Source organism: Chrysemys picta, chromosome 3, assembly GCF_011386835.1.
Source record: "Chrysemys picta bellii isolate R12L10 chromosome 3, ASM1138683v2, whole genome shotgun sequence".
Classification (NCBI taxonomy): Eukaryota; Metazoa; Chordata; order Testudines; family Emydidae; genus Chrysemys; species Chrysemys picta.
The window spans coordinates 154,310,375-154,333,206 of record NC_088793.1 but is presented as its reverse complement, the minus strand read 5'-3'; the positions used below and the strand labels follow the sequence as shown (position 1 = coordinate 154,333,206).

The following is a 22,832-nucleotide window of genomic DNA, read 5'->3' as shown; positions in this document are numbered from 1 at the left end:
CTGGAGGAATACTGAAAACTGATAAACAGATTAGGACCCAGTTTTGCCTGGGAACCCACCAGGTGGAAAACAGTATATTTCCTTCTCATTCCCAATGAATAGGCAAACATCACTGCTATATAATGGCTCCTTAGAAAAGTTACAATCCATAACCTAATAAGGATTTTAGACACATTTCTACTGATTTACTGAATTTACCTGGAATCGTACAGGTCTGAAGTTTTGGACCCATCCTTAATGTGTATTAATGTGGCTTTGAAAAGGATCTGCATAATGTTAATAAAACTGCAGTCTACGGGCTGGTATATACTACAGAGTTAGGTTGACTTGGACTGCATTGCTTAGGGCTGTGAAATTTCACTCCCTGTGTGATGTAATTAAGTCGACCTAAGCCCCAGTGTAGACTCTGCTAGGTCTATGGAAAAATTCTTCAGTTGACCCAGCTAGTGCCTCTCAGAGAACTGGATTTACTAAAGTGATGGAAGAACCTTTTTCATAGTAGTAAGTGTCTATGCTACTGTTGTGTTTCTGGTGTAGACATACCCGTAGTAAGGGGTAGACTTAAATGCCTAGATGTATTATGGAAAGATGGGGTCTTCCTCTGAGACATCGGGTATTAGTCTCCGCAGGAAGTAGGAGCTGATGGACCAATGTTTTGTTCTGAAATGGAGAAATTTTATGTACAGTCTGTTATCAGGGATCTTTGAGGTACATGTTTTGCTTCCAGAATCTGCTGTGTGTGTTCACAGCAAATCCATCACTTCTCACCTTCTGGAAATTCTGAAAGCACCACAGCCATACAGAATTCTGAGAGTGCTTCCCTGAGTGTTTATGGAGTAGAATAGCAGTAAGTGCAGCACTAAGGTAAGTGCAGTAGACAGTGCTGTTTCCCTTGAGGGAATTGTGCTTTCAGAAACCAAGGTATGTTTACATCCTCTAAAAATGGTACATTACAGCTCCTGTGCTCTGTTTGTTGGGTAGCCTCCACAAAAGTACATTAAGAGGCTTTCCCTAGTGTGTTTATGTACTGGTCACAAGAGCACGGCTTTGGGGAGGATGGGGAGTTCTGTTGTACTTAAAGTACTGCACAGGATCTTTTCAGGGGGAATAAGACAAAACTCCACATTTATTAGTAATACATGTATTCATTAACACTGTATTATATGCATATAATATATTACACTTACACTCACAAACACACACACAAACACACTCAGTCTTGTTGTTACCAATTAGTTGCTCCCCTTAACTTCACTGGCCAGGTGAGTTAGATGGGGGAGGGGATGGAGCCGGGCTTCTGCCGATCCGGATCGATGCTCCCATGTTGACAAGACGAGACCCGGGGTCCTCTGCAAGACACCTCACTTTTATATCAGCTTTTCTCTTATGCAAATCTATACCAGATTCAAACTCTGTGTCTGTGTCCATTGGTCCTTTGTGCTGCTTTCTTTTGAGTGTTGTCCCAATGCTGCAAAGAGGGTGTTTCCAAAAGAAGGTGCTTGCTTCTAACCCCCGAGGCCGTCGGTATGTCTGCTTGTCTTTAATGAGCCCACTTGACACGTTTTATTGTCCTTGGGTCTGGCTCCCAGCCCCTCTCCAACAGTTGAGGCTGTCTGGAGGTGCTGCCTTCCATGCCTTGCTCATCCACACCTCATTCATTCAACAGGGCAATTGATTAAGAGTGGGGGGCGGGGAGAGGAGCTCTTGTTCTACTGCTAGCAAAAAGAAATTTTTCTTCTATCTTATTCTATCCTTAGGGGCTATAATATTATACCAAGGGTAATGCAAAGTTTCTAAATGAGGCTTTGATACAAAGTCCCATGAAAACAGAGGTCACACGTGGGTAGACCCACCACAAGGTTATATGAAGAGGCACAATGTAAAGTCATATGAAAATTATCAGAGATTTATCTACAGTTCCTCCAGCATGACGCTCTACCCCTCACTTTGGAACAGTGCAGCATGGGATCATTCAATGCAGCTGCCACATAGCACCGTCTGGACTGCTCCATCGCTACGGCTCTGTAACCTTCATGTGGACAGACCTGCACACTTCAGTTCATAGGTAGAATTGAGCATGGGTGAAACAATGAGCAAGTGCTTTGGGGGAGAAAACCCTGTTGTTAATAGCCCAAACGAAGGAGAGTAGTGACTGTCTAACACTTACTGGTTGCTCTGAGGTAGATATCTTTTCCTATTTGAGAGTCTCATTGTCTTTCTAAGTCTAGCCTTGAGCCTGGGCACAAAAGTGGAAGCACTTTTGCTTGGAAGCACTTTTCCTATACCTACTGCAAGTAAGCCGTGAAGGAACCAAAACTGCCTTCTAATTTATGATAGCTTTAAAATCCTACTCCCCATCACAAGGCAATAAGATGAGCCAGTGGCCCCCTGAATCTGGCAAGTTATCAGCAATTATTGCAGGGTTTAGTGTCTTTCTGCCATGAGTAGACATCTCTGCTCTCTTTCATGTCACTGTGATCTCAGTGTTCTTGTGGGGGTGGAAAAATAAAGCTATGAGATTTAATGCTGTAATTCTTGTTGTTCTCAACCACAGAGAGAGATGGGAAAGCACAAGGGTGATGTATACAGTTACCATCTCTTTACTGATCAGCCAAATAAATAAACTCCCTTAAACTTTAGGAAATGTATTTGGTCCAGGTAGTGAGGAGACTTGCACCTCCTTATCTGACACTAAAGGAACTAATAGTAATTCATGGATTCACTTTCTCTCTACTTGCCGCCCATGGAATCTTCTGTCATGAGGGGACTATTTCTGACATTTTACTGCCCAATGCTGCTTTCAGGACAAATATTTGCTAGCTAAAATTGATGTCAAGTATATGCTTGCTAACATGCCTCTGGAGACAGTGTTGTCTAGTTGTCAGAGCAATGAACTGGGAGTCAGGACACCTGGGTTCTATTCCCAACTCTTCCATTGATGTACTGTGTCCCCTTAGGCAAGTTGTTCAGTTGAAAATTTTCAGAAGTGCCCACTGGTATTAGGTGCCTAACTTGAGATATTTAGGATCTGATTTTCAGATGTACTTCCCTTTATTATGGGTGGTTAGCATTTGGAAAATCATGCCCTTGTCTCACACTGGGCATCTGAGAAAGCAAAGCACCTAACATTAGTGAGCACTTTTGAAAGGACTTCAGCCTCTTTGTGCCTCAGTTCTTCCATCAGTTAAATGAGAATACAGAACTTGAAGACTTATTGTGAACATTAATGCCTACTTTAGAAAGCTTTTTGATGTCTGTGATGTAAAGCCTTATGGGAATGCAAAGCAGAGGTAATGCAGGGGGCGGCGGGAGACGTGAGGTCACGTGCTCCCTCTCCCCCATATTTGCTGCTTGGCTTGTACTGAGTATGCTCACATGAACTGAGCATGCTCAGTTACATCTGCTGAAGCCACTGCTCTTACTCTGCCACACCACTATCAGGAGGTAAGGGTCGTCTCTAGTGCAAAGTAGTATTGCCATGTTATCTCACAGGGGTAATGAGTGCATATGGTAAAACAGAAAATATTCTGTATCAAAAACTGGCTCCCTTTTCTATTTGACTAGTGCTTGTTCTATGGAATATTTGGTAAATTGGTATCTGCCAAAAGAGGGTAATTTTGCTTACTCAAGGTGAGCTTTAATCTGCGGAGAGTTCATTAGCTCTGAACCCCTGGATAAGTCTGAGGTGTTATTGAAATAGGATTAAATGAAGGTAGTCGATGTACCAGATAATAATCAAACCTTTCATGTGGATTAAGTGCATATAAAATTAATATGTCAGAATAAATGGCTGAAGCAATAAAAATATCAAGCATTTATCCTGACACAAATAGCTTTGAATATACTGTATGGTTTATAAGAGCACAGCTGATGAATTTGTGCTTTCTATTTATACAGGAAACATAATCACTGTAAGCTTTGTTTAGGATGAGAATACAAATGGGGCCACTGACAGAGCTCTAATATAACCCAACCTGTCAAGTTGGGACCCTATTCCAGAGAGATCAGAGCCATGAACTTTGGATCTAAATCACACAGGAGACGTTTGAAGGGGTGAAGTCCCCAAGCGAATCTCTCTATTAGGAAAACTCTCAAATGTTTGATAAATCCTAATCTACTTCAGTCACCTGTAGATGTAGTGTTTTCCCTGCAAAATTTTCTATGGCATTGTCCACTCTGCATACATTTTTAAATGTCAAATCATTGCTTCAATTCAGTACAGATTCTCAGTCCACGGCATTTTACAAACTGCTTCCTCTATCTGGGGGTCTGAAAAGCACTGTTTTTTAAAAACTCTTGTTCCCTTTTTCTTCCTAGGTTCATTCCTGTTCCTCAATACATCAGAAAGCATGAGCCCCATCATCTTGAGCCCCTGGCTGAGGAGCAGTAGTGAGCAATGCACTATGCAGGTGTCTGTGTACAGGCATCTCCAACAAAGCGGGGACTATATTGCTCGGCTTCTCCCTGCTGACGAAAGTAGCAGTGAAATCCTGTTGGCCCCAAGTCAAGAGAAACATGGGTAAGTCCCCTTTCCAAACCAGAATATTGCTTTTGCTGGTTTTGATACTACATTATCAAAAGAACATTGTATTGTGGTACAAGGCCTCTGCACTTAAGTGGTACATATGTCACACCATGCTCCAAGGTGCATTTAAAAACTGTTAATGCACTTGGATCTACTCCCGTTTCAAAGAGGATTAAATTGCCTTCAGCATGATGCACAGGAACAGTTGGTCCACGGCAGGCTACTGCAGGGTAGATTCACGCCCCAGCTTGTGACATACTAAATGTTCCTGCAGACAAGCCCTATATTTTGTTTAGTAGAATCATTACACTGTTTGCGTCAATAAATGCATATTTATGGTAACATTCAGTTGTTACACAATTTTTTGTTGTCATGACCACAGCCTGAAATGTATCTATTTGTTGTCATGAATTATGCATAATTTTACCATGGCACAATTGTATCTAAGCTGATTAGCCTCTGTAGATGGCTCAGCCACCACTAGAGCAGGACAGACCACCACGCTCAGTGGTTGTGGGTCACACAAAGGCCTAGTGCGGGCTCCCTGTATGGGGTGAATTTTACCCATTGTACCCTAGTTCCAGATAATAGTATGCCTATGCAGAGCCACAAGGAGCTCGCTCACTCCTAGGTTCAAAGCCATCTGCACAATCTTTCTCGCATACCTATTCCCTTCTTTCCCCGTTCCCTCCACTACTGTGCTTAGACTGTGCAGAGAGCCTTCCGTAGATTTTCACTTTTGGTCCCTTAATTGTGTGCGTGTGCATGTGCAGGGCCAGCTCTAGGTTTTTTGCTGCCCCAAGCAATAAAAAATTTTGGCTCCCCCCTTCTCTCCCCCATAACTGCACCCTCCTGCCACCCCAGCCCTGGGTCACTGGTAACTCGCTCCCAGGGCGGGTCATTCAGCAGGAATTTTGGATGTGCACAGAACACAGACAGGATTGGTTCCCATATGGTTACTGAACTGCAGTAAAGTGGAACAATTTTCACCTTGTGTGATTGGAGGATATCTGGATGCATATTATAAGACTGTCCTACATAAATGAGGAAAAGTTGAGGTGCCTTTATTATTCTTTTGTTCCATTCTTTGTTTCTATGGGGAACTTGCCAATGCAATATTACTGTCTTCCTTTTAAACAAATAAAACTAAAACTAAAAAAAAAAAAAAAAAAGCAATGGCTGTTGAAAATAGCAATTCCAGTCCTAATAACCACTGGGAAGCATTTCTTGCTCAATTTATTCTACTTTTTCTACAGCAAGTTACAGTGGATCAGTATATTTGATTTGGGAGAAATGAAGTAACAGCTGCCCAAATTGAGCTTGAGCACTCCTGAATTTTGAGGGTGTTCAAATCTGGAAGGCAGGTGCTAGATTCCCTTTCTGAATATTAGCTAAACCTGGAAAAGAAAAGTCAGTTTCTGCTTCCATGGCTCAGAAATGTAAATCCTCCTACGTGCCTGGTACTGTATCTAAAGCTGCCCAGGTCCTAGTAGAGCCTCCCCTCCCTTACGTTTCATTTTAAATTCTAGTGGGATCTCCCTTGCTAGGCTTCAGATAGAGAGGTGCACTGTCCATTTAGTCCACCCAATTCTTTCTTTGGGGGAGAGGCCAGGGCTGGGGCAGCAGGAGGTGTGTGGGGGGGCGGGGGGCGAGGAAGAAAAGCCCAGGGCTGGGGTGGCAGGAGATGCGGGTGGGGAGAGAGTCCAGGGCTGAGGCGGCAGTGGTGGTGCAGGTGGGGGCCAGAGCTGGGGCAGCAGGGGGTGTGGGCAGGGGAGAGTCCAGGGCTGGGGCAACAGGGGGGTGCGGGGGGAGCCCAGGGCTGGGGTGGGGGGTGGCAAAAAACCTAGAGCTGGCTCTTGTCCCTACCATTCACAGCAAGCTGCAGCATGAGGTTTCAGTTCCACACTCCTTCCCCCTCACTTTCCTGTTAATTGCGGCCAAGGGAATGCTGGGAAATGTAGTTCTTTCCCTGCTCCAGGGCTGGCTCTATAGGCAGGGAGCTAACCAACGAACTACAGCTCCCAGGCCCCCCTGTTGGTTCTCAGCTCCCATGCTGGATTCTTGTGCCCCTGCAAATTTGCCGCCCCAAGCAACTGCTTGCTTTGCTGGTGCCTAGAGCTGGCCCTGTGCATGTGCATATTTGTTATACAGAAGCTCCCTGGATTACACAAGACCCGATTTATGGGTGTGTTTTGTGGTGTGGGGTGTGTGTGGTGGTTTTTTTTTTTTTTTGGCATAATGGTCAGAGATACATTTCCGACTTATGCAAAATTTGAGTTACGCAAGGCATTCCGGAAAGGAACGCTTGCATAAATCGGGAAGCGTCTGTACACATGTTAATTGTCTCTTTAATAAAAAAAAAAAAAAAAAAAAGTGGTCTCTTGCCTCACCAGGGATTTCAGTGCCATTTGTCAGGGAGAGCGTTAGATCTTTCTGGGCTACAATTGGCTGAAATATTTCCTCCTGGTGTAATTAAGATTGATTGTCAGTGACATCTCAATTTGTCAGACTTCCTATACATTTTCTTAAGTTGTGGTTAGCAGCAAAACAGCAGGCCCATAGCTGAACAAATGTATTCTGAATAGTTAAATGCGCTGGTGATTGTTTAATTTAGAATTTAATCGGAATATACGTGAAGCTAACATTCTCTCTGTTCTACTTATTGATTTTTTTACCTCCGTGCCCCAGAATGTGCATTAAGAAGCATAATTTGTACCAAGCATCTTAAACTATCTTTGTTTAATGTAATAGATTAGAGAGAGTGATTATTATATCAAGTCCTGCTGGCTTATGCCAGTAACAAGACATGGTGATTGCCTGATTACTCGGTAAAACAAACTCAATGTTTTCCAGTAACAAAAGGAGAATGTGCAATAAAAAATCTGCCAGGAGACAACCTGACTCACAGGAGTGGGCTGAATGGTTGTATTTCTACTATTATACATGGTCTTTAAAACTGAATAGGAGAGCTAGTGTGCAGCTCTAGATCGTGCTTAGTTCCAGCAATATTATCCAACTTGTAAATTACTCTTGATGTCTGGGGAAAGGTAATTAGGGGAGCTGCAGCAGCTGTCTTCTTCGCTGGCTCTTTGAAAATGCTTTTATTCTGTGTCATGGCTAATAAACATGCTTTGTGCAGAAGTACAGCTTGTGTTGGCAATGCCACTACTGCTTCACATTTGTAGGGTATACTGTTGTGTTAAGGTGCTTTGCTGTACTGCACATAGGCTCTTTAACTTTCAATTTTCACCATTAAATTAAGAAAATGTTGAGAATAATTAAATCTGAGGGTGGGAGGAAAAGCATGTCTAAACTATTGAAACAAACCGTGTGTGTGTGTGTGTGTATCACTGGCATCTACTGGAGACTATCAGAACTGCTCAACTAGATGCCCTAGGCCCTATACTGCTAACAGCTAATGGAGCATCATCTTGCTGAAGTGGTGGGGACTTGTTCTTTTAGAGCAGGAGGATCTGAGTAGTATCTTGGCTGTTGCTGCCAAGTTCCAAATTGCCAAGTTATGCATCCTAGATGACTACCAATTTGATAAACTATATTAGCATATATACCTGTCTTTGAAGCAACAGTGCTGGCACTACAGCAATTCTTCACTCAAACCTCTGTTTATGAACTGAAGGCAGCCCAGTGTGGATTCTGTCCACTCACTTTTCCCGAGTCTCAGGCAGAGCGAATTCTCGCTCTTCCTAATACAGCTATCAAATCTACCTTTCATGTTTGTAAAGTACCTATCACCTTGGTATCAAATGGAGCAAGGAGCACTGAGTAATTAGGACAGGCTTTATTATGATTTTCTGTTCTGTGTAGGGTTCTTATACCATGCTCATCACTAAGGTTAAGATTTTGGCACAGGGATTTTTATTAAAATTCACCAGCAGGACACAGACAATAAACCATAAGTCATGGAAGCCAGAGCCCTGCAGTGCAAGGCTGAAACCAAAGCCCATCGGGGTGGGGGTGGGGGGAAGGGAAGAGAAGCTGGCTGCCTGAGCTCTGCTGGCCCCTGGGGGGGCCTGAAGCGGAAGTCACAGAGATCTGTTAAAGTCATGGAATCCGTGACCAAATCGTATCCTTACTCCTCACCATTGTATGTGAGCATCTCATTTCCCCTCTGCTTTCCTGAAGATGATGAACTGCCAGGATCTCAGCTCTGTAAGTGACAGCGGATCCTCCCAGCACCAGTGGGGAAAAGCTCACTTACTTCCAGTAGTCAGCCTCCAGTTTTTTTTTTCACCCACAGATAACAGTACACCCAAATGCTGGTAATTAGGTGTCTAGCTACCTGACTGCACCCCCAGATTACCTGAAAATCAGGCCCCATAATAGGTAGAGAATACATGTTTTAATGCACTTGAAGGGTAGCCTGATGATAGATTAATTTCAGGTCAGATTTTCTCATCTCTCAAGCAGCTCATAGTGTCAGCTAGTATCTCTCTTCTCCTCTCCCCTCCCCTCCCCCCCTCCCCCCGTAGCCTGAATTACACACATTAATATCTGATAAGGTCTTCATAGCTCATGTACATTTACAGGAGGGAGAAGAAAGTACTGTCAGATACTACTTTTTGATTAGGGGTTGAGCCAACCAACCTGGGTGACCAGACAGCAAGTGTGGAAAAATTGGGACGGGGGTGAGGGATAATAGGAGCCTATATAAGAAAAAGACCCAAAAAATCAGGACTGTCCCTATAAAATCGGGACATCTGGTCACCCTACAACCAACCAAAACTGCTTGTTGGCAGCTTGTGGAGTAGGCATTAAACAGTAGCAGTAGAAGTGTTAAACCATGACACTCTTTTTTTTTTTTTTAACGCTATGTGGGAGGAACTGCCCTCCTCACTACATCCAATATGCAGTTTGCAAGCAAGATCCCAGCCTTGCAGTCCTTATGCACAATGCTCCCATTGAATTTGATGTATATTCTGTGTGCATAAAAACTGTTGGACAGGGTAAATGATGCTCTTCTCACCTGCTTTCACTGCCTTTAGAGTGGATTGTGTACTTCCATGGACTGTGGAGTCATACAAACTGCTGGATCACAGAATAAGAGTCACTACATTACACTGATTATCACATGTGTTGCCTGTTGTATTTCTTGCTTATTTGTTTTATTTGGCTAAAGTTGTCATCCTTTTCATAGGAAGAAAACTAGGTCAATTAAGCAGATTTGTATAGCAATGCATTTTGATGGGATGGGGAGGATGGAAGAGCCCCTGTGGGAAGAATGGGTCAAGAATGATGAACACTTTGAACAGTGCATGGATAATGGAGCTTGGCTTCTGAGGCTGGGAATAGGCTGAGCATAAGGAATCTCTTCACCTTTTATGCAAAAGCCCTAGGCAATCTAATAGAAAATAACTTCATTATAGAATGTTTGTAACATCCTTTATAAATTAATGGAGATTACATCGCTGTTAAATAACTCTAGGATGTGTGTTTTTTAAGTCACATAGTGAAAGGCTCTCATTCTCCACTAAATTCTGCAGGTTTTTGAAGTAACTTTAGTAGAACAGTATTGGTTGAATTGCATTTGAATTCTATAGGAAGTTTCTATGGGAGTGATACATTACTGTACACTGTTGGAATTGGATTAGTTGTGCAGTAAGAGAGCTAGTTGATTTGACTTTGTGGATTCATTTTTTGATGCCAGTCTATTCTGTCTTCTGTTGTACTGCTCTGTGGTCTCTCAGCTGGCAAAGAATCAACTACAAAAGGTAAGGGAAGGAGAATCTGTGCAGTACTTATTGATCCTTTGTAATAAAGAAATCCATTATTCCATCTTGCTGATGCAATTCCTTCCAAGGGTACCTAGCAGCTTCTGATTGTACCAAATGCCACTAGCCATAGGTACTGTATTGTTCTTTTTCTGCTTGCATAATGCTATAGGCATCCTTTCTCATCATTAACTTTTTTAAAGAGGGATTTCTTCTCTTAAATATTGCAGGTGAGGCGATGGCATTTATGTTTTCCAAGCATATTTAGCGAAGCAGTATATTCTAGCAATCTGAGAATCTACTGCAAGTGAGGAACTTCTGGGTTCTAAATCTGGCTTTGTCTGCTGACTCTCTTTGTGGATTTAGACAAGTCATTTCACCTCTCTCTGTGTACCCATGACAAAAAACACAGAATTTAATAAAATACATTAAACAGACTTGCACAAACACGCAGAAAACTGCCGCATAATCTCCCCCCCACAGCCATCTCAACTTCATTTAACCATTTCTCCCCCCCCCTTCTCTTCCTGCCTGAAAAAGCCTAGGACAAGGGTGTGTCTTGATTTTTACAGATAATTTAAATCTGAGCTGTGGTGACACTGGGCAAGAAGTGAGCTCCACAGACCATGGATGACTCCTCACCCAGAGCACCCTGCTGCCATCCCAGTTTAGATGTAGTCCCAAAACAAAGATGGTCTTGTGGTAAAATTACTGGATTGGAGTCAGGGTTCAGTTCTCAGCTCTTCGCCAACATCATATGTAACCTTGGGCAAATCACCTACCCTCCACGAGTCAAAGTTTTCCATCTGTAAAATGGGAGCTAATGATGTTTCCATTCATTCATCCCGTGTCTGTTTTGACTGTAAGCTCTTCAGGGTGTGGGGATTGCCTTTTACTAGGCATATGTACAACATCTAGTTTAATGATCTTGCTATGCATATGCATCACAATAATGTCTAGAGCCTCAGCCAATCTTGGGAGTCATCTACGATTTTCATGTAAAACAATGAAGAGAGGCTTCTCTTAAATAAACAATTTGAAGTGTGAGCATAAATATCTGAACCGAGAGGCTGCAGAATGCACTATTAGTTACATATGTAACTTTACACAGGGCACGCTTAAATGCAAGAGAACACCTACATTTTTAAGGTTCCGACAAAATATGATAGACTGTTCCCTTTCTGATGTGTATAACTTCACTTGAGATGGATTTCACTGATAGATGTCTGAGCAATAAGTGAAGGAACCACCAGCATCTGCCAGATTTGACCTTAGAGACTTGAAGTCTGAAGGTTATTTCTTGTAGTAGTTTCTTTTGCTTTTTATATAATATATATAAAAAAGCAAAGCTGTACTCATCTCTTTAATAGCTCCACAAGCTGAGAAGAAAGAAATTTGCATTCTTGACGCCCTTCAGCTTAAAAGAAATGTCCCCTTGCTAGCTCCTTTTGTTATTGGTGGTAATCTGAACCTATTTGATGTCTCACCCTCTCTCCTCCCACAAATATCTCCAACCACTTTACAGCCACATACTAATGGCTCTTCTACACTAATGTGTTGTGCAGTTATTGGCTGATGGAGACTGTGCTTTAGAACATTAGTGTGCTTTAAAAATCATACCCCTGTAGTGCACATTGCTACACCTTGTAGACAAGCACTGAGCCTCACAGCAGCCTGTTAAGAAGGAAGGTAGCATTTTCTCTTTTGCAGATGATTAAACTGAGCCACAGAGAGGTTAAGATCAATTTTTTTTCACACTTAGGTTCCCATTTTAGCACCCAAATCTGTATTGTGACCCCAAAATAAGTGACCTGATTTTTCAGAGCCACCAATCGAATCTGTTTTAAAGTCTGGGTTTTTTAAAGTTCAGCTCAATTTTGCCAAACCAAGAGATTCAGATAGTTCAGATAAGAATCCAGATATTTGGGTGTTTGTTGAATTTAACCTGTTCAGCCTTTGAAGATCACCTACCACTAATTTGTGATTTCAAAGGGGATGGGTGAAATTCCAATCAATTGCAGACAGAAAACTGGATGTCCTGTAACTTTTTCAGTTCTGGTCTCCTCCAACCAGCTATGCAGAGACTCAGCCAATCTCTCAGAAATGAAATGCAAAGGAAAATCATGAGCAAATCCTTGGCATTGTTGGGGAATCCACCCTCTTTATAACATATTTTTAGATTTGGAAACTCTGTTCATCTCCATCTAACACATTTTTTCATCAAAATCCCTGCCATAGTAAAGGAAAAAAAGACATGTCTGTATGTCTAATGAGGCACCAGGAAGTGTTACATGCTTGCTTATTTTCAGTGGCTAAAATGATTGAATTCATAGTCTTTCAAGGGCTGCTAGGTTGAAATACAGTCCTTCAAAGCCTTGTGTGAAAGCATAAACCTCATGTACAAATGCCTCAAGCCATGAAAGAATTAAATTCCAATGAGACTCAAGTACTAGATTATGTAGATTAAGTTGTCACTTCAGTATTGGAACTATGTCTTTAAATATGTTTGATATATTTCTTTTTAAACTTTTTAGTGAATTTACTGCTGGTGAAGTAAAGTGCTGGATTGCCATTCCTGCAGGCAGAATCCCAGTTTATTCCCAAAACTGGTACAGCATGGGACTGCTCAGGTTCCCACCTCCTACCCGGTCAGTTAACCTTAACTAGAGCTAGGCATATACCTCAGTGTTCCATGATGATTCCCTTGCATAAAAAAAAAATGCACTGGTTGTGTTTGCACCCTGTTTGTATTAGTTTTCTGTGGATTTTTTAGCTAATGAGTCTGCTGGCAGGAATGCTTGTGGAAACAGCACATTTTAAATGAATAATATTAGTGGAAAATAAGTTTTTGAACTCATTACTTTGAGTATTTGCGCTGGAAACATGATTCTGAGAGTCTGTTTGCATAGGTATGGCATGCATCATTATGGTATCCTGTCCAATGAGGCAACAGAAATATATCATGTGGTCTAGTTGTCCAGTCAAAACCAAACCTGTTTGATCTATTTGTCCAGCCTGGGAAGGTTGAGAGCCACTGTGCTATAGAAAGCAACAGAGGGTCCTGTGGCACCTTTGAGACTAACAGAAGTATTGGGAGCATAAGCTTTCGTGGGTAAGAACCTCACTTCTTCAGATGCAAGTTGCATCTGAAGAAGTGAGGTTCTTACCCACGAAAGCTTATGCTCCCAATACTTCTGTTAGTCTCAAAGGTGCCACAGGACCCTCTGTTGCTTTTTACAGATTCAGACTAACACGGCTACCCCTCTGATACTGTGCTATAGCATACTCTAGTGGATCTGACCACTAGGAAATTGTCCTTTCTGTTCAGTCTAAAAATTTCTTTGCTTAATTTTATCCTGTTACTCCTAATGATACCTCCTTAGATCACTCTAAACGATTTCTTCCCACTTTCAAGTACTGTGCATGAAAATGTTCCTCTCATTAACATTTTTAAAATGTTTGTGTCCATCAAAATTATTTGCAGAGTTCGGTTTGGCTGAAATATTTCTGACTTTCCAATGTCTTGTTTTCTTTTATGATTTATTTTTTAAACTCAATTCTTCCTGTTTTATAGATCTCCTGTTCTGCCTTTCTAGCTGAGGGTTATATTTTGTCTTTAAAAAAAACAACAACCAAAAACCCCCTCCTCCATTCATCCTGTACTAATCTTCACATCCCCGCACTGGCCCCTTTTGTGTTGTATATCTGTTTAGACAAGCCAGGATTATTTTCAGTTGTGTTTTCTTTAATGGTTCCTGCATTAAATGTTCCTTTGCCATATAAAATTCCAATCAGTAACTCTAGGACACTCAGTCTGGTTTCCTACAGCCAAAATACTTCCAGCATTTCATTCTGAAGATTAGGCAACATTCCTCATTAATACTGCCAATCTTTTCCCACATTATTTTTCCTGTCCTTTTAAGTAAGCTCTTTCTCATTCCACCATTAGCAAAGTTTTATAACCAGCTGTAGTACAATTGCTCTATATCTCCTAGCTAAGCTCTTCTTTAAGAATATGCTCCTTTAAGTTTGCATATCAATTCTAGCTCAGCAGTCTCTCTTTGGAGTCTGTTTTTGAAGTTTTTTGAAGTTTAAGAATGCTATCAAGCATTCTTAAAACTACAATACCCACCTGCTGAAGTGAAAAAACAGATTGACAGAGCCAGACGAGTACCCAGAAGTCACCTCCTACAAGACAGGCCCAACAAAGAAAATAACAGAACACCACTAGCTGTCACCTTCAGCCCCCAACTAAAACCTCTCCAGCGCATCATCAGAGATCTACAACCTATCCTGAAAGATGATCCTTTACTCTCACAGATCTTGGGAGACAGACCTGTCCTCGCTTACAGACAACCCCCCAACCTAAAGCAAATACTCACCAGCAACCACACATCACTGAACAAAACCACTAACCCAGGAACCTATCCTTGTAACAAACCCCGATGCCAACTCTGTCCACATATCTATTCAAGTGACATCATCATAGGACCTAATCACATCAGCCATACCATCAGGGGCTCGTTCACCTGCACATCTACCAATGTGATATATGCCATCATGTGCCAGCAATGCCCCTCTGCCATGTACATTGGCCAAACCGGACAGTCTCTACGCAAAAGAATTAATGGACACAAATCTGACATCAGGAATCAAAATACTCAAAAACCAGTGGGAGAACACTTTAACCTGTCTGGTCATTCAGTAACAGACCTGCGGGTGGCTATATTACAACAGAAAAACTTCAAAAACAGACTCCAAAGAGAGACTGCTGAGCTGGAATTGATATGCAAACTAGACACAATCAACTCCGGTTTGAATAAGGACTGGGAATGGCTGAGCCATTACAAACATTGACTCTATCTCCCCTTGTAAGTACTCTCACACTTATTATCAAACTGTCTGTACTGGGCTAGCTTGATTACCACTTCAAAAGTTTTTTTTTTTTCTCTTAATTAATTGGCCTCTCAGAGTTGGTAAGACAACTCCCACCTGTTTATGCTCTCTGTATGTGTGTATATATATCTCCTCAATATATGTTCCATTCTATATGCATCCGAAGAAGTGGGCTGTAGTCCACGAAAGCTTATGCTCTAATAAATTTGTTAGTCTCTAAGGTGCCACAAGTACTCCTGTTCTTCTTTTTGTGTTAATTTGGTGGGTTTGTTTTATACTTTGTAAGGGGCTTGGAGATCTTTTGGCATGAAAGCACTAAATATACTTTAGAGGTCAGAATTCACTAATTTCCAGCCTTAAAAGAATAAAAAATGAAGCAAGGAGTTTGCGACAGAGTCTTGCAAAAGTTACAAAGTTCTGACCTGGAAGTGGAACAACCCAAAGTTCAGGAATGTTTGGATCCAGGGATTTGATTCAGCCTATTATGGAAGAGACCTGGGGCTCCATTCCAGACTCTGCTACTGATTTATTTTATGATGTTGGGCAAGTTCTTAACCTCTGACTTTGTTTCGACATCTATGAATGCAGACAATGATACTTACCACCTTTTTATAATGTGTTTTCAGAGCTAAGCATGAAAAACTATGTGTACAGTGATTGCAAACCAATATTGTATTTAACACATTTTCTAACATTTTGTCAAATGGCTGTTTTGTTTTTGTTTGCCACGAAGAATCATAAAACTGGATAGGGCTACTGCAGTAGGAATAAAATCCCAGTAACCTCTGACTCTATACACTAGCTTTTTTCCCCCTGAGTTGTTTCTGAGCCCTGCACCATTTAGAGAAGCTTTTCTGCTCACTAAATTGCATTATGCTTATTCAAAGAATGGATCGGTATGGCAAAAGTGCAGTAGCCTTTGATACATTATCTAAACAGGAACAGCGTAAGAGATTGTGAAGTCCATCCTCTTAGCATTCAGAAGTATATGCCTCCGTACTAGCGGTTTGCAAGGATCACATAGGATCTCTAAGGTCCATTTTTCTTTGGGTATCTAATTCTCTGAATCCTAACTATAGTTGTCATTATTTACAAGAAGCAGTTCATGTTTATGACTTTTCTCAGCAGAGAGCACTTGTAGCTGTTTTTTGTCCCCCTCAGTAATAGGTTGACTAAACCTAATTTTCCATCTGAAATAGAAGCAACAAATGTTTAGCTGATTGAGAATGATTGGAGCTCTTTCTGATCATCCTTGAATTTATCATGTGTTGTTCATGCTAGTGGATTGAGACCACAAAGAGACTAAACTAGACTTTTTTGGACTACAAAAAACAATTCTTATCCAGCATTTGAACCAGTTGCATACCATCATGCTGTCCTTGCTGAGTTCTGCATGAGGGAGAGACTACAGGATATAAGCCCCTGCCCCAAACCTAAACATTGACTGAGGTTGTAAAAAGTTTCTACAACTTTGCTGCGTCTAATAAGAACACAGTGGAAAAGCATAGCATAGTGTTGCAGATGGTCTATTTTAAATGACACACAACCCCTCACAGATCACAGTGACCAGTTTTAACTTACCTCCTGGATGGAGTAAAATTATACTAAAGGGAGAAATGATTTTTAAGAACTTTTTTTTTTAATGATCTGACCTGAATAATCCAATTCATCCTTTTCAATGGAAAAATCCAAAAACTCAGTGCAAGGTGATTGTTGGCTGAAGTTTTAAAATTATTTCAACTATATGATTGCTACCTGTATTAAAGTGAATTGGATGAGTGATTACTATTTTAAGGGACTGATTATCTTAAGGGTTTCTAGCCAAATGTACAATTGTATCAGGAAATATATAACATTCATGTGAGATGATCCATCTGGACATAAGCTTAATGAGGCATGACTATGGGGAACAGAAAGACAGTCTTCTCACATCTAACAACTTTCTACAGTGTCCCCTTTAAGTGACTTGCCTTAGGAGACTAAAGGGGTCACTGGATTGATAATAGGCTCCACTAATATCCTCCATGTGTCAGGAGTTCAAAACCATCCAAAGGCAGTGATGACCAAAAGTTGTCATTTAACATCCTGTGTCAAGCAAGATGCTAGGAGTCTCAGTTCTTAACAGACAAGTATCCACCTTAAACTGGCATTACCTGGCCTCCTTGTTAGCTGTCTCACAAAGGATGCCGACGACTCCATAGAGTCTGAACTCCGTTTTCATTCCTACTCTGTGGGTCAGGGTTAAGATGCATGGCTGGGCAGTATGAGGGGAAGATGACACTGTCCTTGCTATACCTGCTCATGGGTAAAGAGAAGATTTCAATTTCCAGGGTTAAGCCAGCATCAACACTAAAGATGAAATCCTGGCCTCCTGTTGAATTCAATGGAAGCTTTGGGGCCAGGATATCACCCTATATCACTTTGAAATGGTTTGCTTGTGGGGCATCTTCCTTTTCCCTTCCCTTGTCCCTTCAGTGTTCTTCTATCTGAGAAGTCTAGATAAGTTCATCTTTTTCCCTGGGGCATTCAAAAGTGGGGAGAGGGGAATTGTCAAGGTGGGGAGTTGTTCGAGAGGGATTTGACTTTTTCAGTTGGATGGCTCAGTGGTGAGGCTTACCTTGAATTGTACTGCTACTTTTAGGGTGTATTTCTGAGTCATGTCAGGAGCACCTAGAGCATATAAGCAGGTAGCCTTTTTAGCATTCTTGTATGTCAAAAGCACTATCTATGAGAGTTAGGAGTTATTATTTTGTTAAATAAATTGATGTGGTTCTTCCCTCTGGAAGCAGTTTGTGTACTTAACTGTCTATACTTGGATCTGTCCTTGTCCGTTTCTTCCTCCCCTGGGTATCATAGGTGCTGCTAAAGGTGGCATCATTTTGGATATTTAGCTTTAAGCCAAGAATTTATGTATCCAATTATTACTAGCAGCCAGGTGTGAGGTAGCTCAGCTAGATCCCCAACATTAGTGTCATAATATGGGAAATCCTTTTAATGGAAAAAAAAATCACAAACAGCCTTATCTCAGAATCCAGTGGATTTTTATACTGAGTGGATACCATTCATTTTTGAAACTTCACATAATAAATATACAGGTATTAAAAGGTTGACTGAACACAGGTGGGTCTATTAAAAGTAATCTGTCCTGGTTATGAATAAGATTTGTTAATATTTGTGTGGAAAGCTCTGAGGACCAGCACCTGAGAGGGAATGAAACACTTTCCTAGTGGGTTTCACGGGTATTTTCTGACAGCAGAGGAATGGTGAGGAGAGGCGTGTTCTCTAACGGGCACAAGATTCTTTTTTTTTTTTTGCCTGTTTCCTGCAAGCGTGACCCTTTTTGCCACAACCCTTCCAAACTGGCCCTGTCCCAGTCCTACCTCTTCCCCACTCCTGGCTCCTTATTCCAATCCCATTCTCCTCACCTACCTAGTCCCAATTTCCACTCCTCAGTCATCTCACCCCAGTCCTGGTCTCCTTGCCCAGCAAGTCCTAGTGTCACCTCTCCAGACTCCCTTTTCCATGCCCAGTCTTTCCCCCAACTCCTAGTCATTCTCAGGTTTCCCCTCTCTCCCCGAAATTGTCCCTAGTCTGCTTGCCCAGCCAATCCCAGTTCCACATCTTCCATCTGCTTATCTGTTCTGTCTCTCTCATCCACCTTGGCCTCCAGTTGCCCCAATCCCAATCTCCTTTTTCAAGTTTCTCATCCCATTTCTGATTTCCACTTCCCCACTAATTCCTTGTCCCTCTCTCTTTGCTTAGCTAGTCCTACTCCCCTCTACTCCACACCTCAGCTCCTCTTCAAATCGGTCCCTCTTCCAATCACCTCATTCACATTGTCCCACTGGTTCTCAGTACCAGTCTCCTAGCCCAGCCAGTTATTCTTGCTCCCTGGCTCCTTGTGCCAATCAGACTTTTGCCTCCTCTGCACTTGAATCAAGCATCTATTTCCTCTGTGCTGCCTGGGCACCAGCAGAGGAGTCACTGAGCGCACAGGAGAGACAGACTCCCTGCTCTTAGTTCTGGAGCAGCTATCACAGGGAAAGTCTGGCTTTTCCCCCATAGCCCTGGGCTGGAGCATGCTTAGTCATACTTTTGGGATGCACATGTACAGTCTGTTCACACACAGGAGCTGTGAGGGGATGGAGCATTCTCAATTGATCTGTGGGAATGGTTCATATACAGCCTAGTCAGCACTTGGAGCCAGTGTTTCATTTGTAATGAAAGAGGTGCTGAGGCTCAAGCAATTTTTTTTTTACTTTCATAACTGATCCGGGAAGTCCAGAGGTACCGGGGCTATAAACTGCCCCGCTGGGCTCAGCCCTGGCACAAATTAAGCACTGCTAGACACTGAGAGAGGATGAAGTATGCTCAATGAGCATAGAATCTTCAGAGATTTTAGCTGCTAAAAGCTGAGAAGTTTCTACTGAGTATGTGCAAACTGCAATTTACTCTTTTACCCAAGGCTTGTATATTGGCCAAATTTGAGCAGACTTTCACAGGGATGTAAAAAGGCACTTCCCTGATACAAAGGCCACCCTGCTGCTAAATTTCAAGTTCCTACTCTAAAGCATGGGGGGGAAACTTTTCAAAGAAAAGGTCGCCAACATTTTTTTTTAACCTGGATAAACAAATGCATATTTTCCTTAGCCTGACTCTCAGAAACCGCTGAAGCATTTAGCTGACATTTTCCACAAAAAATCAGCCTGAGGCAGACAACTAGCATGGAAAATGTCAGCCCAAATGGTTAAAGTTTTCCAGTGTTGTAAGCAACTGAAAGCAGGGTCTCATAATAGGAAGTGTTGGGCAATCTTAAAAGGCAAAGTTATTTGCCCTGCCTGTAATATGCAGTAGCAGCTTTCATTGAATGATCTCAAAGCCTTTTAGAAACATTAATACCCTAGTGAGGTAGCCAGGTGTTATACAGATATTACAGAAGGAGAACTCAAGACATACAGAGATAAAGTAACTTGCCCAAGTTCACGGCGAATCATTGGCAAAGTCGGCAATAGAACTCATTAGTTCTTAATTCTGTTTCTTGTCCTAGCCACCAGATGACACTCCCTTCTTCACAGGTTGGCTAGCCTTGCACTTGCCCCATTTTCCCCAAAAATGCTCTCTGAAGGATTTATTCCTCCCCGCTCCAGACATCAGCCTTTAAATTAATTGGGGAATGCCTCTCTTCTCAAATTAATCTCCACCCACCCCCAATTTCATGTGCCTTTTGATGCCTGCATTTAATTGCTTTAAAACAGGAAGCTTCAGTGAGCAGGGAAATTAGAAGTTACAAAACCCTGCTGCCTTTTTTACTTATTTTCCTCTATACTCAATTTAATCAATTTTTTTTTAAGCTGGTGAATATCTGATTAGTTTTTCTTGCTGCAAGCTTAGATTCTGAATATCAAATGTATAGATCTCCTCCTGCACTTAGCCAATGTGGTTTTTATCTACAGGTCAGAGTAGAACAAATTCTTCCCTTGTTTTGGAAGCTCTTTTCCTGTAGGGATTCAATCACAAGCTATGACTGAATTGCAAATTGGAAAGGTTGAAAACTCCACTACAGCAACACCAGGGGACAGTTTGGTCGGTTTTCAATTAGATACAGTATTCCTCACTTCCTTTCAGTTTTAGCACTGGGATTAGTGTTCCGTAAGAGCTACAAAGTGCAGTTAATTGTTTATTCAGACTCCAGACCAGACCCTTCTCCCACCCTCGTTTACCCTGGCTTGTGCAGCGTGGCTGAATGCGGGAGAGGCCAGACACCAGGAACAGGGATGGTTGGGGGTGGGGGAAGGGGGGGACAAAGGAGTGCTGTGACTAACTTTTCCTCAAACAATAAAAGTGTTCCTTTTCCCTTCCCAGACCTACCCACCTCCCTGTTCTGTGTAACTCCCATTTGTAAGGGGATGCCGGGGGGTGGTAGTGGAGTGGAGGGGGGGGTAGAGAAGCACTGAAACTGTGTAATCTTCCAAGGGACAAAAGACAGCTCTTGCTAACTTTGGACAAAGTACAGGTTTTCCACAACTGTCCCATTCCCAGCCAGGACTTTTCTAAACCCGCTACCTCCCTTCCCCCAGTCCGTGTGGTGCTGGGCCTGGGCTGCCTGTTTGCTGGCCAAGAAATGCACAGACACAAGGATACAATGATTGGTCATTAATCTGTTTTTAAGACATAACTTCAGCCAAGGTCATAATAATAGTTCATTGGAAATCAATAAAATCATTGCTTTTTGATTTTTTTTTATAGCTGTGTCTAGCTTTGGGACCATTTCAGGCTGGAGCAGAGCAGGGTTTGGGCTTAAAATCTGGAATGAGGGGATATTGGCAGGAAAGGTAGAGATCCATTGTACTCGGGCTCTTGTTCCTGCTGAGGCACAGGGTCCTCCTTGGGTTCATTTTGGGTATAGGTGCAAAATCTCATGCTCCAGGTTTTCCAGGCCATGGTCCTTGTTGCCTCTTCACCCTGGCCCTCATCAGCATCCTGTCAGACAACCACGTGGCAGGGTTGAGGGTGGTAATTGTGAGCTACTTCAGGCTCTGTACTGGGAGCCCTGGAGAGCATCTGCTCCAGCTTGCTGTAGAAAGGGTGTGTATGACGAGCCCTCCTGGAGTGATTATTCAAGTCTTTTGCCCTCCAGGAACCCTTAGGTGCTTTATGTGTTCCTGGCACTGGGCCAGAGTCTGCTCAATGCCTGGCTGCCCCAGCCTCAGTGAAATTTCCTGGTACAGGTGTATGTTTTTGTCACTCTTGACATAGTCATGGAGGACGGTACACTCCAACAACCCATTGACCAGCATCTTGGTGTGATCAGCAGGCCAGGAAACTGCTCTCCAAGCAGGATCCATGTTCATCTGTATTGATCAAGACAATGCAGTGGAAAGCTATTCTGATGTGGTTAGTGCACCTCACTGCTACGCAGTGAAAACAGTGTGACAGGGACCTTTAAAGTTTGGATAAGGGTCAGGAAGAAAAGGGTTCAGTGCATTGTAAAATGGTGGAGGTGGGAGGTGAGGACTACTGAAACTAGAGAGCTGGAGCTCTTTTGCCTCCATCTGCATTGCAAACTAACATGAGTATAAGTCTGTGCCAGAGCCTGAGGCATGTACAGCCATGAGCATGCATACATGTACAGTTGCTAGTGTAAAAATACCTTTAACCAGTATGTTGCATAGACGTTAGAAATGGTCTGTGTACATCTCCTGTACTTAGGGATAGAATATGTTGGAAAATTGGAGTATATTTGCTGTATGATTAATTTGCCTGGCATTGATATTACTTTGCAACTTGCTTATTTTAATGAACTTGGATACAGTAAAACACTATAGCAAAGAATGAAAGTCCCACGTTGTTTCAGATCCTACACAGTTACTCTATTGGGGGAAAAAACTGATTTTGCTATAAAAGGACCTCACTGTATTTACTAACGAGTCAAACAAAAGCTGTCCATCAAATATTCTGGTTTCAAGAATTAAATTTGCTGCATCTCCTAATGTTGTTTGTTTCTAGGACTGATGCAATTGCTTTCCCACAGAACTGACTTTTTTTAATGGCTTCTGTCCTTTGTCTTTTATAATAATTTACCCTATGTTTATGCTTGAATAAGGAGCCTCTGACTCATAATACAATGTGTTTTACAAGCTGCATTCATTTTAACGTAAGAGTACGGTACAGGCATAGCCTAC

The 22,832-nt window shown here is 42.1% G+C and overlaps 1 protein-coding gene across 3 annotated transcripts in view; it reads left to right on the top strand.

The window, feature by feature from the left end:
• The window catches only part of ALK (ALK receptor tyrosine kinase), a 587,230-nt gene that overhangs the window by 261,477 nt on the left and 302,921 nt on the right, over nucleotides 1–22,832 (top strand). For all 3 annotated transcript variants that reach the window (XM_024114624.3, XM_065589314.1, XM_065589315.1), the window contains one exon: nucleotides 4,318–4,519. In XM_024114624.3, coding sequence (XP_023970392.3) covers nucleotides 4,318–4,519 — 202 coding nt within the window. The remainder of the gene's footprint in view (nucleotides 1–4,317; nucleotides 4,520–22,832) is intronic.